At 41.9% G+C, this 23,901-nt stretch overlaps 1 protein-coding gene across 3 annotated transcripts in view; it reads right to left on the bottom strand.

Annotated features, from left to right (window-relative positions):
• Positions 1-23,901, bottom strand: part of KIAA0232 — an 80,142-nt gene that overhangs the window by 25,976 nt on the left and 30,265 nt on the right. For 2 of the 3 annotated variants that reach the window (XM_081050543.1, XM_081050544.1), the window contains exons 2-3: positions 20,790-21,291; positions 5,201-5,338 (exon numbers count right to left, since the gene is read on the bottom strand). In XM_081050543.1, coding sequence (XP_080906669.1) covers positions 5,201-5,338; positions 20,790-21,020 — 369 coding nt within the window. In that variant the 5' untranslated portion in view covers positions 21,021-21,291. Of the gene's footprint in view, positions 1-5,200; positions 5,339-20,789; positions 21,292-23,901 lie in introns of those variants that run through there. The other variant, XM_081050546.1, reaches the window with a different exon arrangement.

The following is a 23,901-nucleotide window of genomic DNA, read 5'->3' as shown; positions in this document are numbered from 1 at the left end:
GTCCTGGCAGCTCCACTTTCGACATACACGTAGACTCCAGCCAGTTCTCACTGTCACCTACCTCCTGAGTTACGGCCATAGCTCCCTACCTGTGTTCTCTGGGGCTGCCTCTGCCCCTCCATCTTCCAACCTCACCCCATCCTGGCTCGTCTCAGGGCAGGCAGCAGCCAGAGGAATCCTATTAGCATTTCAGTCAAGGCACATTACCCCCGTGCACCAAATTCCAACACTTCACGGCATCTCAGAGGCAAAGGCAAAGTCCTCTACGCCCTGTAGCTTTTCCTGAACGCCCCAGCTCTGTCTGTGCCCAAGGAGATAAGGCCTGGGCGTCCTCCGTCAGGCGGGGGCGGGCTGTGAGCATTCTCAGCTTGCGTCCCCATGGGCTCCTGGGGGGTCTGGCCTGTAGAGGGAGCGCAGCACCACCTTATAAAATGGAACAGGGCGCCCAGACAGCACAGCAGCCACTCACGTGCTCGGTGAGTGTTCTGTATTACCCAGAAGGAATTAAATTCAAACATCAGCATGCAAAGAAACAATTAATACATACGGTCAAAACTAACCTTCAAAGTAAACTGCCATGAAACATGGTATATACATGGTTTTGTATATACAACCCTGTACAGCGTATAAACATTTCACGTGCAAAACAGAGGTCCTGTGTAATTTTACTGGCAAAAAGAACTCTGCCGGTGGCTTAGCTGAGCGTAAGGATATGAGACCTGCAGGCAGACCGCACTGTGCCCAGGGCACAGCTCCTTTCCAAACCTCCCTGATAACCCCAGACCGAGTCCGGTGCCTAGAGTTCGAAGCAGCGTTGTGACTTTCAAAACTAACTCAACTGAAGTAACTTGTCATTGCCTTTTAGCTCGATTTACTCCCCAAACAGGGCCTTGTTGACTTTCTAATCTTCCAACCATCCCAAAAATGGCAGATGAAATACTAGCTCTGATTCAGTTTTAAGCAGCTCAGTAGAAACAAAACAGAAATATAATTATTGAAAACAAACACGATAAAAAGCTCTAACTCTGGGGACAGAGGAAACATAACACAGTAAACATGAGGATTCAGAAGACCAATGGCTGGCATGACCCAACATTCTGTTTTCTGTGTTTTAAAACAGGAACAGGGAGGTCTGGATGTATTAACGGTACGAGGCACGTGCCACGCCGGCTCTAACAGAAACAGAACGCACAGCTCAGGACACATCACTTGCTACAAAATCCCCGTCTAAGGGAGGTCTGAGTTGCCTGTCACTGAATTAGTTACAGCACCATTTCTCTCTGCAGGTCCCATGACTAACTGCAGTCAAAGCAAAAGCAAACTATGTTCTAGAAAATGAACACCCAGGGAACTGTGTTTATTTACATGTGTAAACAAAGGGAATTAGCACAGGCCGTGCCCATCAAGGCCTCGGTCTCCAGGCAGCTCGAACCCCAACTGCTTCCAGATCTTCTTAGGTGCTGCCAAATTTTAATCGAGGTATAAAATTAACTTTGACACAACTGAGTTTCCCTACTGTTTCGGCAACAGCTTGCAGATAACAGTGAGCGGAGCAGGTCAAGAGCTGTGCTGTAAGGTGGGCACAACTTACTGCAAGGATAAAGGAGGCATGGTCTGTAACGGTGAATCAGAGAAGCAACGGAGAGGCCGGGAAGAGTCTGGTGACGCCAGGTGCTCACAGAAACAGCGCTGCTCCCGTAACAGTCACACGTGCACACACGGAAATAACGAGAAAAGAATTCATCTCACATACACCTGCTTAACGTCACCTCCGCCACCTACCATAGTGTCCCGTGTTACTGTCTTCTAATCACGTCATGAACAGTTCAGTCGATTAGACTGTAAACTTGTTAGTGGCTTTTGATTTTGATCAGTTGGTAGTGAGTGCAGAGAGTCGGCATTTGGACTTGGGAAAGCAAAGCGCAGAGCACGAGCACACCATCCTCGGTATGTAGGAAACGAGGAACACTCCCCTACGCAAACATTCACTGTGGGCAAGACATAAAACAAAATACAACTTCTGCTTTGTCATTTCCTGCGTAGGGTCTCTTTGCTCCTTTCTTTTCGTTGAAGCCACCAGACAGATTCTAGAAAGAAAAGCCAGGGACACACAGATAACCAACCCCAATGACTGCTTCCTATTGGTACGGACCATAATTAAAGAGGTCCTTTTCAGGTTCTTCCCATTGGCTCCCTACGAGCCAGGAGAGCTGGCTGAAGGGCCGTGCACTGACGCGTGCGCACACATAGTTAACAGCAGGCAGCTTTGGCCTGGTGCTGGGGCCAGGGGACTCCCTCCTTCTCTTCATCCATTCCCCATGCGCGCACATGCTCCTGGTATTTGCGCAGGTCTGGCACACTCAATTCCTCAGTCGATTTTAATTTGATAAGATTAAAAAAATCAGCATTAGGAAAAAGCAATGCACCAATTTTATATATACATATATATATATATATATATCAACGAGAAGGAAATAAGATAGGACAAACATGCTTCATTGGGTTTGAAAACAAAACTCCCACCTTGACAGCCAGGCAAAGGAAAGCATTTTTCCAAAGCAATCATGTGAAGAATCCGAGATCTTTGCAAACCACTCTCCTTGCATTGCCCTGTTTCCAGCTCACACCACATTCTTTTCCACACAGGCTCAGCTTGGGTGGCTTACACACACACTCAGCACGCCCCTGGCCTGAACCCTGCGTTACTGTGATAAGGAGCCTGTACCCCTTGTGCTGTCATGGTTGCTTTCGGTGGGCCTTGTTTCCACTCAGCGGCACCATGTGAGTCAAAGCTAGAGTCATTTCTCAGCAAAGTGGGTCCAAAGCAGAAATAAGATCCTTTCCCACATTGAAACTCCCTGCTCATGTTTTCCTCCCAACCATGACTCAGCAGCTTGTTTGGATTTTGCTCAAAGAATTTACCTGAACTAACCCTCTCACTTTAAAAAGCCATCTGCATTTTGGATTCCTTTAACAGCTCCAAGTTACTGTACCAATCTAGCAAACACTTTTTGGGTAACCATCCAAGCACCCTCTTTTGTCTGAGGACTGCTCACCACTCACAGCCCTGCTGCGGGAGTGACCTCGGGGCAACTATCCCCTCCCCACAGCTGAGCAATCCAGGCCTGGCCAGTCAGATTCTCGGACTTGTCTGGTGTTGGGTACGTGGCTGGGCAGCGGCTGAAGCCTGTGTGTGCTGAAGCAGAGAACGCCAGACTTCAGACAGAGACGGATGACCCAGAAGCTGAGAGACGCAAAGGAGTGACTATGGGTCATTAGAGAAAATGGCTGTGGTGCCCATCTTTTAGTTCCCAGTAGAGGCCACTACATATATTCACATTTTTTTCTTCAACTAGGTTAATTACGTTCCTACTCTTTGTAATAAAATAGCACCTGACTAAATAGCCATATGAGCGGTAACTTCCAAATTCCTATCCCACAGTCCAGCAGGCAGCAGCTTCCAGAAATTAGAAGTTAAAAAAATCAAAGGGGTCAGGAAGAGAAAAACAGCGTGAAGAGGGAAAGGGGGGAGTCTAGCAACTGAGGACTGAGTGTTCCCTTCAGTACCTTCTACACAATCACACTCATTCTGGGGCGCTGGCGACACTGGCAGTGCCAGCCCCCAAGGAGCACTGTCACCAGAGGAAGACAGAAAAGAACAGCTGCAGTTTAGGAGGTGAGGCCCGAATGCCGCATGTACCAGGACTACAAGCCAGGGGCTCCGGGCTCTCACAGGCGATTCTGAGCAGGTGGAGAACACACAGCTGGGAAGCACTGAACAAGCTTTAAAAGGTAGGTGTGGTACGTAGGTGGTAGCCAGACAGAGTAACCTCTAGATTATCAAATGTAGCAAACAAAGCTGGTTATCCCAACACCAGACCACTGGATAACTTAGTTCCGGAAGGAAGTTTCTGGAGGTTGGAAACTTCTCTAGGTACCTGCACAAATCTCTCAATTTAACTCTGCATTATAAAGGTACTTAAGCCACACTATCTCAAGTAAGTAGCACGGTAACAGCAAAAGGACTTTCTAAGTAGTTATGGTCTCGGACACAGCATCTTGTAGTAAGAAAATAAGAATTCTGCGATAACATGGATGGATCTTGAGATTATAAGGCTGACCGAAATAAGTCAGACAGAAAAAGTAGAGAACCATATGATTTCACTGATTTGTGGTATCAAATGAAGGAATGAAGGAACAAATGAAGGAACGAAAACTCATAGACATCTCCTCAACGATTTTGTTGTATAAGATAATTGGAGTATAATAGAGGTATTATAGTTGATGAAAGAAAAATATTTTTTGTCATTATTTGGGTTTTCATTTGCTATTAAATAAAATTGTTCTGTTGTAAAAAAAAAGAAAACTCATAGACACAGACAATAGTGTAGGGGTCACCAGAGGGTAAGGGGAGAGGGGGGCTCTAGAAGAGGGTAACGGGGGTCTAATATATGGTGATGGAAAGAGAACTGACTCTGGGTGGTGAACACACAATGGGATTTATAGATGATGTATTACAGAATTGTACACCTGAAATCTATGTAATTTTACTAACAGTTGTCACCCCAAAAACTTTAATTAAAAAAAATAAATAAAAGAAGAATTCATAGTATTAAGTGAGTGATTCTATTCTAAAACTATTTTATTTCAGGATTTTTCTGAAATACAAACAAAAAATTATAAATCAGAAACAAATACAGTGTTCTTAAAATGTTAGAATTTCTATCCCACTTCTAGGAATGTATTCAAAAGAAATAATATAAACCATGGAAAAAGCCACACATGAAAATATCATAGACAGCACAGCAAAAAATCAACAATAAGCTAAATATCCAGTAATGACGAGTGTATTATATCACGATGGAATATTATTTAATGAAATATAACTTAGCACTCAAAAGAATAAAGTTAATAAAGTAACAGGATGAAACATATGTTAAATGGGGAAACAAATGATATAAAATTTTGTGTATATCCTAATTAAAGGAACACATATTAAAGAATATATTATATAAAACTCAATATATAGTATATAAAAATACCATAAAGGAAAAAGTGATTAATGTTTAAGTTACAGTGGTATGATAATGAGTAATTTTTCTGTCTTTTTTGCTCAAGATATTATTATATTTGTAAACTTTTTAAAAACACCCCCCTTTTTGTTCTCCTCTTAAATATTAGAAATAAAATGTAAACTTACTTCATCAGAAGCAGATCGAAGACACTGGACAGCAGCCTGTTTTTTCATTTCTTCTAGAGTTAGATCTGAGCACTTTTTCTTACTCTTTCCCCATTTCTTATAAGCTCCTTTTTCCCAGCCCAGGAAGATGTCATTCTCCTAAGAGAAAAAAAAAGGTCAGATAAGTTTCAATGACTAAGACTAAATAACAAGTTTCAAACACTATTATTTTCCACATATTTACATCTACATTCCCCTACTAAATATATTCATTCAAAAAATGTACACACTAATAAGAGACCACAGAACACAGAGCACTTCAGGATGACCCATTTGTTTGGCACGTGTTATGGAGATTATTGATTACTTATGAGTTATTATGTATGATCACAATAAATCTGATCCACTTACACTTATAGTAAATGCTAATAAACAAGTCAGACACTTGTATGTACATTCCAGTGTTACTTTGGTTTCGGTGGAAGTCCTAAACTATACACACAATCAAACGTCCTCTCTGCTGTACTCCGTGCTCTGCAATCTGAGCGTCATGTTACTCTCAGGTTTTAACGCTGAACAGTTAAATGCTTCAATCCCCATCCCTATATTTTGTAGTCCAAAACACACATAAACTATTTTGTTAGTATTTGAAGTTTACTTTTTCCTTTGATTATATACGCCCATTAGAAAAATCTAAAGAAATTCTGAAAAGCAGGAAGCCAGCCAATCATCTGTGGTCCTACCACCCAGTGAAAACCAGAACGGTTTGCATTGCTCCACTCGGTCTTTTTTGTACTTTAAAAAAACACATAGTTGAATTCACATTACTTGTACATTTTTGTATTTGATTTAATTTACTATGTTGTAAACGTTATCCCCATGTTACTACAGATTCTTTGGCTACCTAATATTCCAAGATGTTAGGTTTACTTAGCTGTTTCCTTAGACTGGGACTTTTAAAAATTAGTATTTTTAGGGGCCGGCCTGGTGGCTCAGGCAGTTGGAGCTCCGTGCTCCTAACTCCGAAGGCTGCCAGTTCAATTCCCACATGCATCAGTGGGCTCTCAACCACAAGGTTGCCAGTTCGATTCCTCGAGTCCCACAAGGGATGGTGGGCTCCGACCCCTGCAACTAAGATTGAACAGGCACCTTGAACTGAGCTGCCACTGAGTTCCCAGATGGCTCAGTTGGTTGGAGCGCATCCTCTCAACCACAAGGTTGTCGGTTCGACTCCCGCAAGGCATGGTGGGCTGTGCCCCCTGCAACTAGAAAACAGCAACTGGACCTGGAGCTGAGCTGCGCCCTCCACAACTAAGACTGAAAGGACAAAACAACTTGACTTGGAGAAAAAAAAGCCCTGGAAGTGCACACTGTTCCCCAATAAAGTCCTGTTAAAAAAAAAATCCTAAAAACAAAAAAAAAAATTAGTATTTTTAATCGCTTTGCTACTTTGTCTTTTTAAAAGCCTTTGCTTGATAAATTACGATTAAAACCAACGGACAAACAACAGGGGAAAAAAAGATTAGACAGACAATGGCAAAATTAAGAAAATTACTTGGAAGAGTACTTGGCCTACAATGGGCCCTAAAGAAATAGATATGAATGAATGAATGACACGAAATAAATAATAATTTATAGCATAATAAGCGTAATAATAATTTAATTCATTCAAAAGATTTTTGAGACCAAATCATATACCATCAACTATCTAACCCAATTTTTACTTTGATCCAATACATAACAATTATTTTTATGCCACCAAGTAAGAGTGGAAGAAGGGTCCCTCCCCCACCTACAATCATCATAATTAGCATACTTTCTACTTAGTTTCTTGGGCATGTTTACAGATCTCATGAACCTGAAAAAACATATTTTCTGGCTGAATGGTGTCAATTCCATTTTCCAAGGGAAAATGTGCTCAATGGCCAAGAACTATCAGTATGTTTCCATTTATCTAACGTGTCTGGTTGGACTACACCTGAAACCTGACATTTCTTATCAATGATATCTTCCAGAGATACTGGGATAGAACCTTAGCTATGTAGATCCGTAGCTTCTGAGTGCAGAGAAAAATGTTACCATTTTCTCTACTGTTCATAGTATGTAAGACAAGGCAGAAAAGTTATGTGTGTGATTACTGAAAATAGGACTCCTTGCTGTTTGAGCAGCTGAAACTGCCTCTTTCTCTTCACTGAGCATTAGAAACATGTTTCTCTAGTGAAGCTTCATTACAGCTCAGCAGAGGTACACACATTCAAAGGTCCCAATAAAGTTTTCTATGTAGACAGAGGGACTTTCAAAATCCACATGGACGTGCAGTGCTTCTGGAGGGCAGGTTGACAACACGTATCACGCATCTGAAACACGTCTGTGTACTTTCAATCCAGTCATTCTGCTTCTGGGAATTTATCCTAAGGAAATAATCAGTGAGGAGTGTACAAATTTAGCTTCAGGGGTGCTGATCCTGCAACTGTCAATAACAGCACACATGTAGAAACAATCGAAATGTCCCATAAATTAGGAAATGGTTCAATAAATTATGATGCACCCAGGTGATAGGATATTATAACCATGAAAGTGATTTGAAGTATATTTATTGACATGAAAAGCTATTCACAATGTATATAAGCAAAGTAGTTTACACAACATGATCTCATTTTTAGTTAAAACAAACACACACACACACACATCATTAACGTGCATTAAAAGGTCTGAGAGACATGTACTATGAGGTCACCAAGAAGCTTGTCTCTTGGTAACTGCAGGATACTATGATTTTTCTTGTAATTAGGTCATACATACTCCTTTAATAGTCAAAAGCTTCTTTTTGGGGGTGCGGGGGGGGTGTTGGTGGAAAACTTGTAAGTCAAGAAGAGAGAAATGAGACGGGTTTCTGGAGATGGTCACCTGGGACAGGTACATGCATCAGCTTTATGTTTCCTGTCTGGCACGCCTCTGCTTCTACACGGGTAAGGAGCCAACTTCTCACCCAGAAACCATTTCAGTGTCTTCTTGGTAGCCTTGGGGATTACAAGAATGACCACAACCCCGTTGGGCCTGCCAGAGGCACACAGTCTAGCGTGGAATAAAGACCTATGAGCAAACAACTACGGCACAGTTATTGCTCTTATACAGGTTTGCAGAAAGCACTTAGGAAACACCAAAGGGGCACCTTTTTTTCTTAGCTTGTTGGTAAGAAAAAGGCTTCCTTCAGAAAAAAGGGGCACTGAGGCAGAGTCTTAAAGAGTGAGCAGAAGTTTGGGCTGGAGTGAGTGGGGATACCGGGCAGAAGAATGAGCTGAGTGAAGCAAGGGACAGCAAACTTTTTCTACAAGGGCTGACAGGAAATATTTTAAGCTCTATAGGCCAAGAGACTAAATCAAGAGTATAACGTAGGTACGTTCACCAAAAAAAAAAAGAGAGAGAAAATATTTTCTCACATTTATTGATAAATTCGAAATATAATTCAGCACAACCTTTTGTAATATAGGTTGACTATTACCTATATGAATGAGAAGAATGGAATTCTTTTTTGGGGTGAGAGAACATTTGCTTAATCGGGGCTCAAAGTGTTCTCTATCATTCAAATCAATTACAAATGTTCACCTGTTAATGCTCATTTTTGATAATAGCTTTATTGGCATATAATTCACATAGTACAAAATTGACTCTTTTATAGTGTACAGTTCAGTGGTTCTTAGAATAATTCACAGGGTTATACAACAAGCACCACTAATTTTAAAACATTTTCATCACCCCAAAAGGAAACCCTGTACCCCACACGCCAGCAGTCACCTCCCATTCCTCTCTCTCCTGAGTCACTGGTAACTACTAATCTGCTGTTTCTATGGCTTGCCTATTCTGGACATTTCATGTAAATGGAATTATACAATATATATCCTTTTGTGTCTGGCTTCTTTCGTTTACTATGATGTTCTGAAGACGCACCCATGCTGTGGCATGTGTCAGTACATTTTCTTTTATGACTGAATTATATAGTCCATTGCACAGATGTACCTTTTGTTTTTCCATTCATCCACTGATCGTCACATGGGTCATTTCCTCCTTTAGTCTATTATGAATTTATACATTCATATACAAGTTTTGTATTGACAAATATCTTCAATTCTCTTGTTATATATGTAGGAGAATTGCTGGGTCACATGATAACTATGTTCAACCTTTCGAAGAACTACCAGATCATTTTTCAAAGTAGCTACACCATTTTACGATCCCACCAGCAATGGATGAGGGCTCCAATTTCTCTACATCCTCACCAACATTTGTTTTTGTCTGTATCTATTTTAGCCATCTTAGTGAGCGTGAAGTGGTATGCCATGGACTTGATTTCCCTAATGACTAAGGACGCTGACCATCTTTTCATGATCTTACTGGCCCATTGGACAAATGTTTATTCAAATCTTTTTCCCATTTTTAAATTATCTGTTCTGAACACATATCTCTTGTCAGCTCTATGATTTATAAATATTTTCTCCAATTCTTTTCACTTTCTGGATGATGTCCTTTGAGGCACAAAAGTTTTTCATTGTGATAAAGTCTAATTTATTGATGTCGTCTTTGGGTGACTGTGCTCTGGGGTCACAGCTGAGAAATCATTGCCTAATCCAAGTCATGAAGATTTACTTCTATGTTTTGTTCTAGGTTTTATAGTTTTTGCTCTTAAATTTAGGTCTAGAAGCCATTCTGAGTTAGTATTTGTATGTTGTATGAGGTAGGAGTCCAACTTCATTCTTTTGCATGTGGCTACTCTATTGTCCCAGCACCTTTTGTTGAAAAGACTATTCTTTCCCCATTGAATGGTCTTGTTGGAAACCAACTAACCATAAATATCAAGGTTTATTTCTGGACTCTCAGTTCAATGTCATACATCCAGCCATATTTATGTCAGTTCCAAACTATCTTGATTATTGGAGCGTTGTGGTAAGTTTTGAAATTGGGAAGTGTGAGTTCTCCAACTTTGTTCTTTTTAAAGATTTTTTTGGCTGTTCTGGGTCCCTTGCGTTTCCATATGAATTTGAGGATCAGCTTGCCAATTTCTGCAACAAAGGCAGCTGCGACTGTGATCGAGATTGTGCTGAATCTGTAGATCATCAGTTGGGAGCGTAGTGCTATCTTAATAATATTAAGTCTTCTGATCATGAATACGGGATAGTTTCCCATTTCTCAGGTCTCCTTTGATTTCTTTCAATGGCATTTTACATTTTTAGTGTACAAATCTTGTACCTGTTTTGTTAAATTTATTCCTAAGTATTTTACTTCTTTTTGATACTATTGTAAATGGAATTTTCTTAACTTCATTCCTTAGGATTTTCTATATATAAGACCATGTCATATGTCGCCAGAGATATTTTTACTTCTTCCTTTCCGATCAGGATGTCTTTCGTTTCTTTTGCTAACCTAACTGCCTGTCATTGCTGAGTTATAGTAAGATTTTAAGTATTTCATCTTTGAAAATGTCTTTTCACACAAATAGATGCTTCCAAATGCTGATATTAATCCACAGGCATGAGTTTAACTGAACACATTAATGCTTAGACGGCCTTTACAATTCTGTTCGGTATCGGCCTTTAGCACGTCACCACATTGCAGACTGATCACTCCCCAGTGAACGTTAGGTGGGAGCGTCTCCACTGAACAGTTAAACAGATTCCCACATAGAGACGTTTCCTTTGCACTGTGTGTAGAAAACGTGCTACTAGAAGCGCAGTGCGCCTTGAACGACACGCGTGTGGGCCCTGAACAACATAACATGCCCGCTGCAAACGCGTGTGGGAATGGAGATTTTGCTTCTTGTTTTAACTTCTGACACAATAAAAATGTATAATGCAGCTTGACATTACTTGTGATTCAAACAATGTTAGCTGTTAGAATGACTCGACTACATCATAAATTTTGCAATGAGTGTTATTTTGCCTTATAATTTTAGGTTGAATTCATTAAGAAACATCAAGTCTGTAGCAAAAGCTACACAAAAAAATAACAGATACACTTTTCTGCATTCTACTCTTTCCATTTATTATATTTGAGAGCTCCCTTGTTCTATATCTTTCTGCCTTCATGTACTATGTGAATGTATTATGATATTTATCCAACAGCACTGAACTAATAATCAGATCTTAAAAGAACATAATAGAACCAAAGGTTTAAAGTATTTCTGTTTTACTGTTTTCAGTCTCCTGCACTATACTAATGAAAAGTCCCCTTGGACATGAACATAAAATATTAGACATGTGCCAAGTATTTACTCACTAAACTACGTAACATTAAGTACGAGTTTTCAAAGTCATAATCTTAAAGACAGAACACAATTATCAAGCCCCAAAAGAAGATAAAGAACTCCGCCTGAAAATCTATCAGGCACTTTGTCAGACAAGGTAACATAAGGCTACGGTCCTGATGGACTTCCCCTCGCTGTCAGCCTTCTATCGGAGAGGAACCTGGGAACTGGAGGAAGCACAGGAACACAGCCTCCTGAAACCCAGCTGGAACAGTGACGTCGGCTGTTCACTGCTTAGCATCCTCCCCTGCCTCCCACACCTTCCCCCTAACAGCGTCCTAAAAACCCAAAACCACGACGTGTTTGAATGAGACTAATGCCACCACCCCCATCTTCGGGCCCTAACTGGCTGAACACAAATCAGACACAAAGACTGGCTCAGAGAGAGGCATGTGACCAATCAGAAATGAAAAGGGGAAAAAAAAGGTTTTGCTGAGAATGTAGGCAACACATCTTCCAGATAGTGGGTGAGAAAAACATGCTGCACTCACTGTCATTCACCCTCTCTCCCCAGGGAGCTGGCTGCAAAACCATCTGACAGAGGGAGGCAGGCAGGGACGCAGTGAGAAGCTCTTATGTCACTGAAGCTCTGATGCGAACCCTACTTTGGAACTTTTACTTAACGAGACCTTTTCCCCAACTTCGGCCAAGTTAGGCCAAATTTTTGGCTGCTTGGGAATGAAAGATAGAGCTAGAATTTGAGGAAAGCCCTCAGTAATAAATCCATTTCTCATTGCTCCAAAGAACTGCCATTTGCCTCTAAAAATGAGTGGCTCCAATTAAGCAAGCATAATTTCAGGTTAACTACGTGTACATCTACTTCTTTTCCTACTAGATCGTCTGCCAGCAGTGAGTTTCCTCTCTGCTCTCCCTGCCTGCAGCTGCCCGACCAGCTTACCCACCACCATGCCTGCCATTTTGCACTGCTGGCTAAATATAGCCATCGGGCCTTTTGTCTCCGCGACTAAAATATAAATCCCCTAGCACAACAGATCAGGTTCCTCAAAACCGGCTTCCTGCTTGCCTTTCCCGGCTAATCCCCTCCCACTCCCTTACCACACTCCTTTGGCCTCATGGATTCTGGCCCCTTCCTGCTTCTGTGACCTTATGTGCACTCTTCCTTGCTTCTTCCTTCAAGACTATTCACTGTTACCTCCTCTGTCATTCGTACTGTCACCGTCCCCGTGCACCAGGCGCCACACTCTGCACAGCCAGAGCATTTTACAGATTCCTACCCGGCAGCTGTATCTTGGGGGGGGGGGGAGGGGAACACCGCCAGGCGTCCCTGTGTCCCAGGTGCCGGCCATGTCGTCATGTCATGGGCAGTCACAAAAAATGGTGAGCGAAAAAGCAGAAACGGGCACTAAATGCAAAATTTATGTTAAAGCATTTTCTCTATTCCACGAACAGATTTCACAAAAACCCCCACATTATATTACAGTATCTCAGGGAGGCCGTGGACATGAATCTGTGTGCCCATCATTAGCACTGACTCCTACCCTGAATTTATTTTCGTTCCTGTGTGTAGAATTTCATTAACGTCTGCTTAGTGAATGTTTGCTGAAATACAGCACACGCAGTAAAACACCTGAGGATCTCAGGATGGGTCAGATTTTTGTAGCTGTTAAAGATTACACTAGTCTATAAAGGAAAACAACACTAGTGCTAGCCTTTCCAAGCCGTGAAATGTTAAACTAATGGGGATGGATACTGCAAGAGTACGTAACAAGTCGGCTGGAACAACAAATGAGCTTTGCTGAACGCAGAGGTGCTCAGTCTCATCCAGCAATCGGAACGATTGGGATTATTCTTATTTAGCCTATGCACAAATATATAGATGATACAATAATCCAGCTATATTTCTAAAATGATGGAGTCCGAGCTGAAAGATAAGGTTAGGGGATTTAAAAGAAACTGCAACAAAGCACTGTAGTAACGACACAGACAGACATATAGATCAATGGAACACAAGAGAGGGCCCAGAAACAAACCCTCACGTGTACAGTCAAATGATTTTCAACAAGGGTCCAAGACCATTCAATGGGGAAAAGACAGTCATTTCAACAAATGGTGCTGGGACAACTGGGTATCCACATGCAAAAGAATGAAGCGAGATCCCTAGTTTGCACCTTTCACAAAAATTAACTCAAAATGGATGAGATTTATGTAGAAGACCTAAAACTACACACCTCTTGGAAGAGACATAGGGCATAATTTGGTAAGGATTTCTTGGCCATGACACCAAAGGCACAGGCAACAAAAGGAAAATAAAAAAATAAAAACAAAATAATCAAATTGGGCTTCCTGAAAATTTTTAAATGGTGTACATTAAAAGACACTACAAACAGTGAAAAGGCAACCCACAGAATGGGAGGAAATATTTGCAAAAGACACATCTGATAAAGGACTGTTATCTAAAATTGACAAAGAACTCTTAAAATTCAATAACAGATAACCCGGTGAAAAAAAATGGGACAAAGACCTCAACCGACCCTTGACCAAGACACACAGGTGACACACAAGCATATGAAAGATGCTCCCCTTACAGACATCAGGGAAACGCAAACTGCAAGGATGATGAGATGCCAGCACACACCTGTGAGGAGGGCCAGACTCCAGGACACCGACCCCACCCCCGACGCGAGGCTGTGGAGCGGCAGGCACGCTCCTCACGCTGGTGGGAGAGCAGACGGCACAGTGCTCTGGAAGGCACTTGGGTGGCTTCTCACAAAACTCATCGCACTCTTATCATCCCACCCAGCAATCCTATGGCATTTGTCTCTCTCTGTCTGACTTACTTCACTCAGCATGACACCCTCCAGGTCCATCCCTGTTGTCGCAGACGGTGGGATTTCCTTTTTATGGCTGCTAAACACTCCGCTGTACATACATACCACAGTACCTTGATCCAATCGTTGTTTCTAGATCTTGGCTATTGTGAATGGCGTTGCAGTGAACATAGGGGTGCATACCCCTTTCTGAATTAGTGTTTTGGATTTCTTCAGCTAACTACCTAGAAGTGGAATTGCTGGGTCATATGGTAGTTCTAGTTTTCATTATTTAAGGCACCTCCATACCATTTTCCATCGTGGCTGCACCAGTCTGCAGTCCCACCAACAGTGCCCGCGGGCTCCCTTTTCTCCACAGCCTCTCCAGCACTTCTTGTTTATTGATTTATTGATGACGCCCTTCTGACAGGTGGGAGGTGGTACCTCACTGTAGTTTTCATTTGCATTTCTCTGATGACTAGTGATGTTGAGCATCTTTTGTTTCGTTACTGGCCATCTGTGTGTCCTCTTTAGAGAAATGTATAGTCAGGTCCTCTGCCCATTTTTTAATTGTGTTGTTTGTTTTTTTGATTTTGAGTTGTATGAGTTCTTTATAACTCTTGGACATTAACCCCTTCTCAGATGTATCACTGGTAAATACCTTCTCCCAGTCAGTAGTTGTCTTCTCGTTTTGTTGATGGTTTTCTTTGCTGTGCAAAATCTTTTTAGTATGACGTAGTCCCATTTGTTTATTTTTTCTTTTGTTTCCCTTGCTCTAAAATTTAAAGTCTTTTAAAAAAAAAAAACAATAAAGTAACTGGCAACCGACCAACTCTCCTGCCCAAACAAACAGAAAACCCAGATAAAATACCAAACATACAAAACCTGCACTATGGCCTGCGGGCCCTGCTGAGGTGCCCAGACCGTGAGAAGACGAGGGAGCTGCCCGCACAGCGGCGCTGACATCTGAGGCTGCTTTCTCCCTCAGGAGAAAAACGTACCCATGCTAGGCCCAGGGCAACAGGCTGAGGAAAAGATGGCCCTTTAAGAGACAGAAACCAGTGGAGTGGGGGCACTCTCTATGGGCTGCAGAGAAAACACTAGAGACGAGGGGACCAGGATCCTGGCAAACGGAAGCGGGGGAAATAGCCCCCGCTCTGCTGGATCCCTCCTCCCCCGGACACACGGGGAATTCTGAAGCTGTGGGGCATGAGGGGGGCTTCTGTGTAGATTACGGTGATGTTCTAGCCATTTATCGGGGTATAATTACATAGACGTGCTCTTTGTGAAAATTCACCCATTTATACCCTTTTCTGTATGCATTTTATACCTCAATAAAAAGTTAAAAGGGAAAAAAAGCCCTCTTTTGTACTTGTACAGAATCCATGGTTGCTCTGTATCTGCAACAGTAAATAAAATTCTGGGAGTCCTAAAAAAATCTAACATTGTAACACCTAAAGAAATCCCACACTGAGGGACTTTCATCAAATAACAACGTCTGTCGGGGGAGGTCTGCAAAGATAAAACTAGAAGCAGAAAGGGAACAAACTCATGAAGAGAGCTGGTAACGTTAACAAATGGTGTATTTGTTTGAAGGCCAAATCTTAGAATGTAATACAATCAGGGAACAGTTCTAAAATTCAAAAAGAAACATAAAAAGAAAGCGCTACTTTGTACATAGGTACTCCCAGAGGAGTCTCTTCGATGGTTTAGCACATTCCCTAATCGCTCCCTAATCGCTCCCTAATCGCTCCCTAATCCTTCCCTAATCATTCCCGATTTCATTTGGGGGACCAGCCTCTCCAATTCCTAGTCCCTGTGGTTTCGGGCGCTTGTGTGCCCCTCAAGTGAGTAGTCAGCCCAGGGACCCGTCACGCACAAGCACAAACGAGGGTGGGCTCTCGCCTGCAGCAGGGAGGGGCGGGGTGAGGGAAGCCTGAGTGAGGGCAGCAGAGAAGACAAACTGCAGAACGGGGCATCGCTTCTGTTGTAGGCTGTAGGTGGAGCTGCGACTGAAGGCATCCCTACCCCCTGGAGACTGCAAGTTTTTTTACACCAATAAATGCCCCAAAATTTACTAGCTGTGGGACCCTGGGCAAGTGACTTAGCCGCCATCTCTAAGCATCTCCACCTATGAAATGGGGACTACAGGGTCACTCTTGGGCGAGGAAAGTGAATGCTGGGACCCAGTACATGACATACATGTGCTCGTTTACACTCTGACTTCTGTTTCAGCACACTGAGCTGGGGTCCTGCCATAATCACAGGCTCCTGACAAACATTCATGATGCTGAGGACATGAAAATATAAAGACATTAAGAAACGATTTAATAAACTCTCAGATGGTGGTTTTACTTGGTTGTAAAGGAAAAATAAGAACATTTGGGGTTGTAAGAACGACACAAGGAAAGGAAGCCTTATCTTTCCCAAATAGCTCTTCCTATTCAGGAAGGATTTGAGGACCTTGTTCGTGGCCATCAGCCTAGCACAGCCTGAGACAGGGCAGGTCAGCTCTCACCTTTAATTACAGTTTTACTATGGCTTCCCTTTTAGCCATTTTTAAGTGAGACTACAGAATATTTCAGAAACACAAATCTGTTTTAAGTTATAGGCTGCAGGCTCGCTGTTCCAAACAGTTGGCTCGCTGTTCCAACTGCAGGCTCGCTGTTCCAAAGACACACTGCTGCGTCTTTCACTGTGACATAGGGACTCCACTCCTAATTCAACTGGGAACTGAGAAGACAAACAAATCATTCCCCACCTCTAAAAACCACAACTGCATTTAAAAACAGTAAACCAGTTTCTGAAATTTGCCTTTATACAGAGTGTTTTTATGTTATTCATTCAACAATTATTTGTTATATATAAAAACAAACAAAAATACAAAACAAAACTCTCTGATGTTAAAAAATGGGCACATGATTTGGGTCTGACAGACATGAGTTTACATCCTGACTCATCACTCACTCACTGTGTGGCCTCAGACAGATCACCTAACCTCTCTGAACGTACATTTCCACGTGAGTAAAAGCAGAGAAAGTAATACTTACCTTCAAGGTGTGGTGTGTGAGGACCGAATACGGCAACCCCTACATGAGACGTGGCCAGCACTGCACTGGGCACGCTGCCGGATTCCCTGATTTTAAAAAGAGAAAGGCACTGTGGAGAACGCCAACAACTAAACGTAGGAGGGATAACCGTGTCAGAAAAACCACCATTCTGCAGCCATCAAAGTAATAACTGATTCGGGTGGAATTATCTGTGGACGGTAAAACTGTCGAAGTCTCTTCACACGGGTCACTTGATAATTACACGGTGCTCGGCTTTACGGTGGAGACCTGGCTGACACCATCTGAACCAAAGGCATCCCCGCTACGAAGAAAACAGACTGACGCCATGTGATGCATGGAAGGGAAGGAAACCCATCGCTTATGGAACGTTCCCACCACAGAAGCATAAGCTGACCAAACACCAGATAAACCCAAAGGGGGACATTCCACAAAACTGGCCTGTGCTCTTCAAAAGTGTCAATGTCAGAGACAAAGGAAAGATGAGGAACTATTCAGATTAAAGGAGATTGAAGAGATGTGACCACTGAAGTCCGTGTACGATCTCAAACTGAATCCTGGACGAGGGAAAGCTTTACAGCGAAGGACACTATTGGGACAACTGATAAAAACTGAACATTCGCGGTGAAAATGATGTGTCAATGTTAGTTTTCCTGAATTTTATAACTGTATTATGGCTAAAAGTCTGATTTAAGAAAAATATGTTGATTTATTCAGGATAAGTAAGCATCAAAAGGAGAGAAATACAGCAAAAGCAAGAAAATGTTAGCAACTGGTGACTGAGTGAACATGACAGTTCTTTGTATTATTCTTGCTATTCTTCTGATGTTTGAAATTATTTCACGAGAAGTTTACATTTTTTTAAAAGATGAATCTATAATTTCCGCCCTTAAGAATCTTATCACCTACTGGGAAAGATAATACATTCTAATAACTATAACGAAGAGCTGCACAGTAGAAATATGATCAAGTGTGGAAGAGGATGAAATGTTTTCATTGGGAATTATCTCTATTATCATAGAGAAAGGTGACCTGGGCCTTTAAGGATGGCTCAGAAAATTTAAACAATTTATATTTACATTCTAAAATGATATACAGTGACCTCCCGATTATCTGAGAGTCTATTTCCCAGAGTATGGCAATCCTGACCTAAAGAAAGAAGGTAAAAAGGAAAAAGAATTCATGGAAACAAAACGACGGTGACACGACTATAATATCTACACACCAGAAGGCACTTTTCTCTAGAAACAGAGTGAGCAGCTGAGGCACAACGGTACTTCCAACCCTGCTCGATCAGTGGTTTACCTATAACTTTAGTTATTCAGCCTCAGCCAGGACCAGGGTCTGATCGGCCTTCCTTGCTACTACCTAATCATCCTGGGCAGCTGAGCCCCAAGTCACGTACACAATCTGTTTCTCAGGACACAAGAGCTCTTTGTGAGTTTGTTTTAACTCACATTGGGAAAAACAATGAAACATGGCAGATAAGGCTAGTAGTTGAAGCAAAGGCCTTAAAACTGGCCATTTTCAAGTCTAGGTTCAACTAATTCAAGGACTGAGGGTGGAGAAAAGATGCGATGAAATGGAGAGCCACGAGTGGAGCCACGTGGCCTCCCAGAGGGCGAGGCCACCCAGTGTCTGACCTAGACAGCAGGAAAGGGCGCGCATGGCTGATAGCTGGCGTCTGCGTCACAGAAGGTAAGCGAAGGCCCTTCCATTCTCCTTTCTCCCGTTACAGGAGAGCTTCCCTCCGCACTGCGCCCAACTCTCCTTTGGGGGATACAGTGAGCACATCCTCCCTCTCCAGTCACGGAGAAGTAACGCAGGGACTAATGGGCCCTTCGGGTCACCTCTTATTAAAACAAGTATCATTCCCACTTGACCTTGCCCATCAGTGCGGGACTTGGCACTGCTACCCGGAGCTGAGGGGAAGCGTTTTGTAGGGGCCTTTTATTTCCCTGTGGATTCTCCTTGTAACTGCAGACACGTTCTGTTTTCTCTCACCTTAATCTGTCTTATTCCTAAAGATCAACCAGAACTTTGGAGGGAGATCAAACATTGCTGGGTCCTGACAGCTGCCTTGACCCAACCACCACGGCCCTACTAATGAAGAAACCGGAGGGATTCACAAACACATCTCATCAGAGACTGTCCTCGGCTAGTCTTAACAGGAGGCCCATGTTTAATGCCCTTTTCGATGTCTTATAGCACCTCGGACATAAATGCTTCGTGATAACAAATGTATGGGTATTGATTAAATAGTCTAGGCCGATATTGTTAATATACAATTGTAAGAATACATGATTTTTGAGTTAAAAGAAACAGCTTCCTCATTTCTGGAAACAAAAATTCTTCATCTTTACAGAGTGAGCATTTTGCTTGCCCCTAAAGTAGAATATTTCACGTCGACTGGAAAATAATAGCGCCTCAGTAAGGAAATTATACAAACTACTGAGCAAAGTAACAGCATTTCTGATTAGGAGGTTCGAAGTCAATCGCCTGAACACTTGATTTGGCCTAATTCTCACCAGCCAAGGCAGCAGGCCACCTGGAGCAGGAAAACTGCAGCTGTGTCCAGCTAGGAGGATGCGAAAGCCCAGCAGTGAGAACATACCCTGTATACAACTGCCCCAAGACAAACACTAAGCGTCCTGGCGACGCCCTCTGCATTTACGGGACTTGGAGGCAGTTCTGTGGTTTGCGGAGGCAAAGCCAGCTTCTTCTGTCACGGAAACTTTGTTCCTGCTTCTAGTGTTAGTAACAATGGTTTAAAACAACCAAAACTGTCCACAAAACACTCCATTTTATGGACACTTGGTACACCATCACCCAGAATCCCTTCATTCGCTGGTGGTGATGCCGCTTCCCTTCAGCAGGCCTCGCTTTCTAGCTAGCGCCTCTTGGATATTGAGACTGAAGCTTCTTCTCCCAAGAACCTAGATTTGGTGGCTTTTCTCACTTTGAACCCAGCACTTAAGTCAAATAGAATGTGTAATGGCCGACTCAGCAGGTGCCATACAATGAATTATGGCCAAGTTATGTGCTTTACCGAACTTTGAAGTCTGCCGATTTGTAACACACACTTTCCACATCATTCTTGCAGATGACACAGGAAACTCTGGAGTGTTAAGAAGTGTAACTGACACAGTGATTACGGTCTAACCGTAGGCTACAAGGCTCCTAAATAGCAGGAGCCAACGCTAAGACCAGTGCTCCTCAAAGGCAGAAGGTCATCAGACTGTCGCCAGCCCGTGACAAGCCCCAGGTCTGCAGCAGAATGTCTAAGGGCAGAGAAAACAGCTGAGCTAAACAGGGGGCTTTGTGACACGGCTCATTACCAGGCCCTGGGAGGTTAGAAGTCTGTGGACCATGGCAGCCGGCAGCCGGGTCAGACAGCGTGTGGAAGCACTCTAAGAGAAACACTAACACGCAGATGCAATCGCGCCTTTTCACAGATCATTTAAGGATATAAATACCTGTTCCTGCAGGTCATAGTCATAGCTGTCATGCAGCAGAAGACTGAGGACGTAACGAGTATAAATCATGGCATCGATGCCACATTTCTCCAGCTCTTGTCCCAACCAGGTCTGCACCGGCCCCAAAGCATGAAGCAGAGACATCTCAGAAACAGAGCCAAGGTCTGGGTAAGAGCCGGAGCAGCTTTCCGATGGCAAACCACCCACGACAACTGAACCGACAGGGCGCATGAATTTAGGTTGCTGACATCCTCAGACCGCGAAGCATTTTCTGTAGTCGGTGTTCTGCGGTATCTGGAGGGGATTTTCACTCCAGTGAAAAGGAGAGAAGCTTGACATCTAGGAGAAACACGGAGCTTTGCTGGCAGTCATCCGTCTAGAACAGGTTTCCCTCTTTAGGCATGACCAATGAATGAATCAGCATCGTGACAGCAACATACAAGTAGGTGCGAGTTTCTACTTTAATTTCACATTGAGGCCAAATGTAAATCTCCGGCAGAACCTACAGAAATGAGAGGGGAAAAGGTATGCATTATATAGAGATATAAATTAAGTTACTGATTTTTGGGGAGAAATAAATCCAAATGAACTATTCCTCTTTATTAAAATACCTTTGATATTTTAGAACACCGATTTTTTTTTTTTGCTGTAATTTTTGACATTTTAAGCTAAGTGACATTTTAAACTTTTAAAGCTTAGTATCATTTAAAAGAAAGGAAAATTCAGAAATTTATAACTTTGTGCTTGTGTTCCACTATATTATGTTTATTTTGCTATCTCAACAGATTGGACTAATAAAATTCTGTTTATCTGTAATCCTGAAATCACTAGTCATTTTTAAGTATAACAGAAATAAGCAACTGAATAGTAATTTCATTGAAATACTGGTAAAAAATAAAAATTAGTCCTTTAAATTTAGGTTTTACCATAAGTAATCAATTACTTTGTATGCCTAAAACCTTTGGACTTGCTCAAAACTTACTTCATAAAAAATAAAGTGAAACATGGATTTGCCTTAGAGCCACGCCAGGCTGCTCTGTTACCCTATTGTAACTTTTCTTCTTATATATCTAGGTTGATTTTTTGATTACTTGTGATAGATACCACTCTTTTAATTTAATAGCTTCTCCCCTAAATTAACATATTTTCAATATGTCGATCTAATCTAGCAATGGTCTTATTAAATCGTAATATTCTTTATGTTAGAGTTCTGATTAATTTACACCACTAGAAAATGAAAACTAGCTTAGTGATAGGTAAATCTCATTGGCTTAGCTTTTACATAAATTTCAGCAAACAATAAGAGGGCTACCAAAAATTATTGTTACAGAAGTATAAATACTTATTAGTAGTAGAAGCATCGAGTCAGAAAGATAGACACTCTTTCCAAAGGTTGAAGACTCAGTTTCTTGCATTTCACCTGGAAGTACAAAGTAAACTTTACGCCCATTAAATATAAAGAAAAATTGTCTAAATCCACCACAGGATTAAGTTACTAGATTAATGTGTCACTAAGGCACATTCTGCTACTTTCTAAAAATCTTCTCTGCCACTATCTTTTCTGAGTTGAGAAAACCAGACAAATTAAAGCAAAGATTTTCTGTAACTTTCACCTGCTGAAATTTTCCAGCCAACTCTCAACATTAAAACATTTCCCATAAATTCTCTAGTATGTTTGGATCTCAGGCTGCCAAACAGATCATCAATTAATGCATTCAATTCTGGGGACGTCACTTGAAGCAAGGTGACAAGCCGGTACTCATTCAATGAAATCGCCCGTGATGGTGAAGAGACCTGAAGCAGGGGCTGAAGGAACTGGCAGACGCCCAGGCAGCTGGAGTTCACAGGGAGAGTACCAGAGAGAGAGCACTGCACAGAGGAACACGTGGGGTCTGCAAAGGGTCCCCCTCCAGCACCCAGCAGGGGAGTAATCAGAGGACCCGAGTGAGGAACGCCCCGAGACTCAGGAAAGGATCATTGCAAAGGACACAGCAAACAGGCCCTGATGCCCGACATGGCTGGGGACGATGCCTGCTTCCCACCAGCCAGAAGGGGCACTGGATAAAGTCCTCAGAAGGGTCCTGCCTTAGTAGCAGGGAATAATTAGCCCTAGACTAAACACTGCTCTGGTCCGGCCAAATAAATCTTAAAAGCAAGACCCAAAAGAACCAAACTACTTCCAACTAATTTCACCATGGTCCTAGAATAAAACTCAAGAAATTTATGGGAACACAAAAACATCTGGCATCCAAGAAGGTAAAATTTACAATGTCTGGTTTCTAATAAAAAATGAGCAGGCATGCAAAGAAGCAGAAACGAAGTAGAAATGAAGAAAAAAATAACTAATTAAAACCAACCCAGAATTGACACAAAAATTACAATTAGCAGCAAAGGACTTTAAAATAGTTATTATGATTAAATGCCATATATTTGAAAAGTAGATAATGGACGATATAAAGTCAATGTCAAACATCTAGAGATGAAAACTACACAGGGTGGGGATTAATGGGAGACCAGACATTTCAGAAGAAAAGATTACTGACTCTTAAAACTGCAAAAGAAACTATACAAAATTAAGTACATAGAGAAAAGAACTTAAAAAAATTAACAGAGCTTCAGTGAGCTGTGTGACAATTTTAAGAAATCTAACATACATTTAACTGGAGGAGAGAGAGAAGGGGACAAAGAAAATTTGAAAAAATCCAGGCCATAATTTTTCCAGAACTGATGAAAACTAAAATACGCATATCCAATAAGTTCACTGAACTATTATAAGCCTAAGAAATATGAAGAAAATAATATCTAGGCACACCATAACAAAACTGTTCAAACCAGTGACAAAGAGAAAAATCTTAAAGCTGCCTGGAGGCGGGGAAGTGGGGCGGGGGCAGGAACAGAACAAAGATAAGGATGACATCAGATTTCTTGTTGGAAACAATGCAAGTAAGAAGATAATGGGGCAAAAACTTTAAAATACTGAAAAAAAACTGTCAACTTAGAATTCTATACTCATCAAAAATATCTTTCAAAATGAAACAAAGATTTTTTCAGACAGGCAAAAGCTGAAATAATTCATTACCAGCAAACCTGCCCTGCAAGAAATGTTAAAGGA

The sequence above is a fragment of the Rhinolophus hipposideros genome, assembly GCF_964194185.1.
Source record: "Rhinolophus hipposideros genome assembly, chromosome: 1".
NCBI lineage: Eukaryota > Metazoa > Chordata > Mammalia > Chiroptera > Rhinolophidae > Rhinolophus > Rhinolophus hipposideros.
The sequence above is the reverse complement of the archived record's forward strand: the minus strand, read 5'-3'. Positions and strand labels throughout refer to the sequence as shown.